The sequence below is a fragment of the Poeciliopsis prolifica genome, unplaced genomic scaffold, assembly GCF_027474105.1.
Source record: "Poeciliopsis prolifica strain line A6 unplaced genomic scaffold, Auburn_PproV2 SCAFFOLD008, whole genome shotgun sequence".
Lineage (NCBI taxonomy): Eukaryota > Metazoa > Chordata > Actinopteri > Cyprinodontiformes > Poeciliidae > Poeciliopsis > Poeciliopsis prolifica.
The window spans coordinates 4720428-4728357 of NW_026562383.1; the positions used below are offsets into that span (position 1 = coordinate 4720428).

Below are 7930 nucleotides of genomic sequence, written 5' to 3' on the forward strand. Positions count from 1 at the left end.
TTCATAGTATTGTGACGATTTAAAAAACAAAACAAAACAATTCTGTACAATGAATTATTGCATTCAAAGGTTTCCATACATGGTTGTCAGCTGGATACGTTTTGAGTCACCAGCCCCTCAAACGGAACATTTTTTGAGGGCGTTTTAAATAACAGGCATGCTTAAAGATCTGTATTTACATATATATACAGTTTTTAATTTTTTTATTTTTTTGCTTAATTCTCTCCTTTTTTTAATGTAGAAAAATAAAAATCTCTCCATGTACAAGGCTTGCATATGATACACTTCATGTCCAACAAATGTCTCAAAGTGATTGACTGGGCCTCAGAGGCGGCTCTCAGCACAGACAGACGTACATGAAACAGCAGAGCCGACCCAAGGCATAAGAAAACTGTGTAGCTGCTGAGGGCCTCCAGAGCCAACAGGGGGCAGCGAAGAGCTCCAAAACTGTTGGACAAGTAAAGTTTTAGATTTTTTTTGTTTTTGTTTTCTTGTTCAAGTGATGCATCTGCAGTTTATTGTGCAAAATAAAACTTGTGATGATATTATACATCATATTTGAAATCATTTAGCATTTATATGGTTTTTACAGTTTATGCTATACAATCCCCTAAGTTAGGGTGAGCTTTCTGTTATATGTATGATGCGTTAACTTTTGATTTAAAAGGGATTATTTGAATGATGTGAGCTGTGAAGGACCCCAAATCAAATTCTGCTCAGGGCCCCATTCACTCTCGGACCGGCTCTGTAGGCCAGGATAGGATAAGCTCACAGGGCAACACGGCCACGTCTCTCTCAGCTTCGAAGCACCACAAATCAAAACTCTGGAAAGTCTGTGCATTTCATCGAGAGCGTGAGAGTTTGTGCGGCGCTCCGCCCTAGACCTCGTTGTTGGGGCAGTGCGTCGGAGTCGGGGTGTAAACGGGGATGGCGACTTCGCTGATCTCCTGCACCCTCACTGGTCTGGGCGGGGTGACCAGGACGTAGTCGTATTCGCTGTGCAGGACCTTCTCGTAGACGCTCTGCAGCCCCACCGTTTTGGGGATGTGGGCCTGGTAGTAGTTGTCCCTGCGGTTGGGGTCCCGGGGCAGCGAGGCCGTCTTCGGCAGGCTGCTGAAGGAGGAGAGGGTCGGGGCTGGAGAGGGGGCCGCGTTGGCCCTGGTGGCCGAGGGGCTCCAGCATCGGTCCGAGTGGCCCAGGACTTTACACTCGCTGGTGCACGCCCACAGAGCTAATAGAGGAACAATGTTAGGTTACAGATGTGGACGGGTACGACTCATCTCTTCATCTATTGTTTTGCTGTCTTCAGTCCTTACCGTTTTGCCCCCCCATGGGAGGAACCATGGTCCCATCCTTCTTCAGGCCAGTGTCTCCGCTGACATCACTGTCGCTGTCATTGAAGTCGCTGTCCCCCTTGCCGCTGTCTTTTCCACTGAAGGCGGGGTCCCGGGCAGAGATGGTGGTGTAAGAGTTGCCCTTCCAGATGGTGATGGGCCTCACCGCCTCTTTGCCGTTCCCATAGCCAGGCAGAGTGGAGTATCCCTGAAGGAGAAGAAAGCACATGTTAGTGTCTGCTTAGTAAACACATTTCTCTGCTCCCCCTCCTCACAACCCCTCTGTCCCAAAGGAACATCTCACCTCGTGTTTATTCCCACGGAGTTTGCTGTTGTTGTCTGAGTCATACACACAGGGCACCTCGCTGCCGTCCTCAGAGGCCGAGCACATGTCGCTGCCCCCGGGGTGAGCCGGAGTGAAAGCACCGGGCTGGCTGCTGTACGAGTGTCCGTCAAAGACCTCCGCTCCGGCTCCTCCATCTCCTCCAGACGCTCCTACACCTCCCCCCGCCGCTCCGTGGAGTGGCAGCAGCGGGTTGTCCCCCGCGTGGCTCCTGCCTCGCTCCAGCGTGCCCTTCTCCCCGTAGGAGTCGCTGTCCTCCCCGCTTTTGTCCCGCCGGCGCCGGTTGCAGGTGGTCGCGATGAGGATGATGGCGAGCAGCAGGAGCGTGCAGCTTCCCGCGAGCACGACGATGATCACCACCGACAGGTCCCACTGCGCGCTCGCCTCGTCCCCGCCGCCCGCCTGGTACACCGTCCTGTCGCTCGGCGGGGAGCCCGCGACGATGAGGAAGTGGAGCGTGGCGGTGGAGGTGAGCGCGGGCCTCCCGTTGTCGCTCACCGTCACGGTCACGCTCAGGGTCTCGTCCACGTCGTGGCTGAGCACCTGGTTCAGGTAGATGTTCCCCGTGACCTTATTGACGGAAAACACGGAGGGCTCTCCGGTGGCGAGCCCGTACGACAGCTCCGAGTTCGTGCCCTCGTCGGCGTCCCGCGCCTCCACGCGGGTCACGATGTAGCCCGTGGGCGCGTCCCGGGGCAGGAGGACCTCGGCCGAGCCGTTGTTGAGCGGCGGCTGCAAGATGAGCGGCGCGTTGTCGTTCTGGTCAATGATCCGGACGTAGACGCTGGCGCTGCCGGACAGAGGAGGGGAGCCGCCGTCGCTGGCTGTGATTCGGAGCTCCAGCTGCTTCATCACCTCATAGTTGAAGCTCCTCAGTGCGTAAAGAGAGCCGCTGGCGGGATCCACGGACACGAAGGTGGAGATCGGGGAGCCCATAAAATAGGTGTCCGCCAGTTTGTAAGTGACCTTCCCGTTTGACCCCATGTCCATGTCCCGCGCCACCACTGTGGTGATGTAGGCGCCGGGCGCGTTGTTCTCCACCACGGCCACTTCGTACACGGGCTTGCTGAACACCGGCGCGTTGTCGTTCTCGTCCGTCAGTCTGATGGTGTACTGCGTGATGGTCCTGAAAGGAGGGGAGCCCAGATCCTCCGCCACCACCGTTAAGTTGTATTCGGGGATCTTCTCCCGGTCCAGCGGGCTCGTGCTCACGATCATGAAGCTGTCCTCATACGCCTGCTGCAGTCTGAAGTGGTCGTGTCCGTACAGCGTGCAGTGCACTTGCCCGTTTGCGCCAGAGTCTCTGTCCGAGGTGCTGACCAGCGCCACGAAGCTCTCCCTGGCCGCAGCCTCTGTGATGTATGCTATCCCCGCGGTGATAGAGGTCATCGGGGTGATGGAGATCTCCGGCGCGTTGTCGTTCACGTCCTGCACCTGAACTACAATTTTACAAATGGCCGGGCTCGGGTTCGGACCCAGGTCGGTGGCCTGGACGTCAAACTCGTACGTGTTCTTGCTCTCAAAGTCAACGGGGCTCTCCAGGGTGACCCGCCCGGTCTTCCTGTCCACCATGAAATGTTGCCGTATCTCGAGAGGCACCTGGTTCCCGAACCCGTACACCACCTCGCCGTTCAGCCCTTCGTCCGGGTCCTCGGCGTTCAGGTCCAGCAGCAGGGAGCCCACCGGCGCGTCCTCGGGCAGGTCCACGGAGAAGCTGCTCCTGTCGAACACCGGGCTGTTGTCGTTGTAGTCTTTCACCTTGACGTTTATGCGCGTCGTCCCGCTGCGGGACGGGTTGCCGCCATCCATGGCGACCAGCTCCAGCGCGTAAGAGGCTTGCGTCTCCCTGTCCAGCTCCTTCATGAGCACCAGCTCCGCATATTTAACCCCGTCGGCCCTGCTGAGCACGTCGATGGAGAAGTGACTGTTGACGGAGATCTGGTAGCTCTGGATGTAGTTCACACCGACGTCCTCGTCCACGGCGAAGTCCAGCGGGATCCGGGTGCCGACCGCCGTGTTCTCGGAGATCTCCAGACTCGACTCCTTGCGGGGGAACTCGGGGGAGTTGTCGTTGATGTCCTTGACCTCCACCTCCACGTGGATGAGCTTGAACTGCTCTTTGGAGAAGCTGACCACGTCGAAGGCGATGAGACAGTGCAGGGTGTGTTTGCAGATCCGCTCCCTGTCCACCCTCTCGCCTATCGTCAGCTGCCCGTCGCTCTCCCTGAGTCGGACGAAAGAGGAGTTGAACTGTTTCATCATCCTGAAACTGTTCCTGGAGCCTCCCGAGAAGGGCGAAGTGGCGTAAACGTCCTTGGCCAAATTTCCAATCACCGTCCCCGGCGCGTCCTCCTCGAACGTCTGATACTTCATCGTCTTTCCTCGCGTAAAAGCAGCCAAGACCAGGACGGAGGCGCACGTAAACACCAGCAGCCCGTTCCACCCTCTGTCTCCCATCTTGACGTTCTGAAATTCAGCAAACTGTCCTCTCTGAGTCCAACTTGGGAGTTCAAACAAAAACGCACCTGATCAAATAACAACAACAATAATAATAATAAGTGTCCTCCTCTCCCTTCAGTCCACTCTCCTGGGTTGTTTGTCAGAACAAAGCCCGTGATAAATATTCCATATGTCTGATTATGCGCACCCAGGATGCGCTCCACTCTCTCTCTCTCTCTTCCTCTCACTTTCTCTCACTCACTCACTACTGAAGGTGTGCTGCTCTGTCAGCGCAAGCGGGCTGCAGTGTCTGCGGGAGGGTTTATATGGCGAGGCATGCAAATGAGCCGCACTGTGACCAATCCGGGCTTTGAGATGGGGAAGACAGAGCGAGAGAGAGAGAGAGGACGGGTCTTCTGTGAGACCTCTACACCCTGTTTAGAGATTCCTGGGCTGTCCGGAGCAAGTTGGCACCCAATTTGTGGGCTAAATGCAGCGCTTGATTTAATACAGCTGTAGTTTCCGTTGCTTGTTTATGTTGCTCGGGGCTGTTAAGTGAGTCTGCGCACCGACACATGGGTGGAGGGGGAGGCGCGGAGATGCGCAGTGTCCCTGAGCTAGAGGACAAAGCATTTGAATAGGAGTGTCTGACTGGGACTGCTTTTCACCTCCGAAAAGAGGTTTCGGTGTGCGCCGACGAGATTTACACCGAAACTCCGTTCGGATCCCCGCACGCGTGATGCCCACTAAGAGAAAACAGGAGGCGGAGATGCGCCACTGACCTCTCCACCTCTAAAGCGGGAGGAGACCTTCAACTCGAAGCACGCACGACGCAATTTATCATTTTCACCTCTTCCCCCCCTTTCCCCTCCCAGCCGGACAAATATGCTGAATAATGGAAATGGCTGCGGTGCTTTGGGAACGTATTCGGACCCTTGACCCCCCCTTCACAGTTTCTTACATTGTGACACACCACCTGCAATGTTTTGGGGACTTTGCATCATTGTAAACTCAGAAGGGAAATAATGTAGAGCTGTTACACACAGATGAATCTGAAAAGTGCGGCATGCTGCTGCAGTTCTTCAGGGGCGTGTCTCAGCAGCTTTGGACATGACAGGCAGACACGTTGCATATGTTTTTCTTCACTCAACATCCCGAGTTCAGTCAGACTGGATGGAACATTGGTTTTCCAAACTTCCCGCACGTTCTCCTTTCAGGTGTAGTTCTTGACTTTGACTGGGCCATCCCAGCACAGGAGCAGGATTTGACATTAAGCCATTCCAGTGTGGCTTCAGCTTTATGTTTAGGGTTGTTGTCATGTTGGAAAGTCATCTGCGGTCTCTTAGTGGATTCCCGTCTGATTAAGTCCAAATAGCCACCGCCATGTTCCACAAAAGGCCTGGCGTATTTCGAGGGTCTGCTGTGTTGGTTTTAGTTGGATGGCCTGTATTCTGATTGAACAGTCATCCTCACAGTTTGGGATGTAAACTTCTCCACAACTTTTTCCTAATGACCTGCTCTCTTTGTCACAATGGAGTTTGTTTTGGGGTGCCATAGTAAAATAGGGTTGAATGGGGTCCATCTTTCATATTTTAATTGAAAATTCTGCATTATTTTACTTTGACCTCCCAATGATGTGTTGATAAGGCACTTCCAGGAAATTAATTTCCACACATGCTCGGAAGAACGTGGCGCTAAAAGCGTCATTTCATAAATTCCAATAACTTTTAATAAAGTCCCTCTTCCTCCCGTTCACTCGTCCCACCGCCCCCTGCTGTGCTCTAATCTTGTAATTGTTTGTCTTTCAGATCGTATCTTCAGCTACACGGGGACTACATGCACTTCAACATTGATGTCACTCTAATCCGGCCCTACCTCAGATCGGCTCACGAGAGACATTCAGGGGATTTATTTACTTATTAATCGACGGCGCCGCTTTGACGCGCGGCTCCCAGTGGCCTCGGCTGCCGGAACAGAGAGGCGCAGGTGAAGACGCACAAGCGCTCCCAGCTTTTACCCGTTGCAAATGGGATTTCGCTGTAAGCGTAGAGGGTGAGGGCGTTTATCGGGATTTCAATGGTGAGATTATATCAAAGGCCTATGAAGCCCTCGTTAGCAGCGGCGGGATAATGGCATGACGGGGTCTCCCTTTTGCAGCCGTCCTCGCCTGCATTGTGGCCCCTCTGAATCTGTCTGCGCGGGCCCTCGCCCTTTCTGAACCCCTCACAGCCCCTCCAGACCCCCTACCTCCCCCTCGGCCTAACTGTGGCATAATGAAGCAAAGCCACATGTAGCCTTTGTAGCACCATGCCCTTCCACCCACCCCGGCGATGAAACAGTCCCCGGCTATGACTCCTTTCATTACTCGGAGATGGGAGATGAATTGCCCCGGACACCAGGGTCCCCCCCATTAAAATACATTTAGAGACAGACCGGGGCCCCGTCACGGCTCTTTAAGAGATTTTCTCATTCTTCCTATAAGGCTCGCTCGCTCTTTCCCGATCCCTCCTCATGCTGCACCCCCAACCCCCACACCCCAGCCCTTTTTTCCAGGGGCAACACTTGCCTTGCAGTGGAAGCTAATACAGGTTGGCATGTTCTATAAAGAACCCATCTGCCACTGAAAGTCAAATAGAAGGCACCTGAATGAACAAGCCCAGCTTAGTTGGGCCTGTCCCAAAGAAGCAGACATGAGACTTTGATTGATTAATGACATCACTTTCCAATTACCCCAGAAGAATGAGATCACCTCATGACTTTATGCTTTAAATGAGCCAGACTTGAGGTCCTGAGGCTTTTTGAAGGATTTCCAACCCCCTTTTTTTTCTCCCGTTCCTTTGCAATTTGCCTATTTATTCACTCATTTTCTGTTCGGAGCTCATACCAGAACAGGAGATCAGATTGTGCAGGGTGCGCGCACTGCGGCTGGTTGGTGAAAGGAAGAAATATGAATTGGCGTCGCATCATTGGTTGAAAAGTAATTGTAAAAAAAAAAGCTATTTAAATATCAATTTTATTATTTTACTTTGAACATTTCCAGGTTGGAAACATAAACAGGAAAACGTCTAAGTTTTTGGTGAAAAATGTGTCTGATTCCGTATCTTAAAATCCAGCATGCCTGCCTTGCCTTTAAAATACTTTAGATGTACTCTTAAGAAAAAAATATAACTTAAACACGATTCAAAGGATAACTTGACCTTACATTCCACAACAAAAATACGCAAATGTCGTTCGCGTTACCGTAAAATGTCGTGTAGAGGGCGCTTTACATGACAACTGAGAGGACATACGAACCAGAACAAAACAAAACAAAATCTTTTTTCTTACAACGAAGACTATAATTTCCTAGCTTCCACATCAAAAGGGAAGATAGTGGAAAGGAAGAATGGCTTTGTGTATGAACACATTCCAGTCGCAGAAGTGATAATGATGTAATGAGGGACGACCCGCTTACACTGGTCTTGAGCAGACAATGCCGGACGTTAAAGCATGGTTATTAATAACACTCAGTGCCCCATGATGTCCAGCATGAAAATGAAAGCAGGGATCGGTGGAGCGATGAGCAACGGAAGACAAAAGTTGAATTTTGTAATGGAAAAATACAGGAGCAAGGAGGGAACCTTGTGGAACTCCTTTGATTTATCGTGTTCACTGGCGCGACAGGAGCATTGTGCCTGCAATAAGCAACTCTGCGAGACAAAAGACATATATTAACGAAATAAAAGCCAATAAAAATACTGATAATCATCAATGGGCTGCGTTTGACATATGAAGCCAATCAACTAGTTGTTTGATCAATGGTGTTGAAGCCTTT

At 52.1% G+C, this 7930-nt stretch overlaps 1 protein-coding gene across 1 annotated transcript; it reads right to left on the reverse strand.

The window, feature by feature from the left end:
* Positions 1-254: 254 nt before the first annotated feature.
* Positions 255-4417, reverse strand: LOC129362279 (protocadherin-8-like). The gene is made up of 3 exons (XM_055033728.1): positions 1639-4417; positions 1317-1542; positions 255-1231 (listed from the first exon to the last, which is right to left on the reverse strand). Exons 1-3 carry the CDS (start codon positions 4132-4134, stop codon positions 879-881), a joined length of 3075 nt encoding a protein of 1024 aa, XP_054889703.1. The 5' UTR covers positions 4135-4417; the 3' UTR covers positions 255-878.
* Between the last annotated feature and the right edge of the window lie 3513 nt (positions 4418-7930).

Bases quoted from the DNA above. Each gene is read 5' to 3' on its own strand.
- LOC129362279 (XM_055033728.1), bottom strand. From the start codon at position 4,134: ATGGGAGACAGAGGGTGGAACGGGCTGCTGGTGTTTACGTGCGCCTCC. The intron at 1,543-1,638 runs GTGAGATGTTCC...CTTCTCCTTCAG, and splicing joins TCCGTGGGAATAAACACGAG to GGATACTCCACTCTGCCTGG. The intron at 1,232-1,316 runs GTAAGGACTGAA...TTCCTCTATTAG, and splicing joins TCCCATGGGGGGGCAAAACG to CTCTGTGGGCGTGCACCAGC.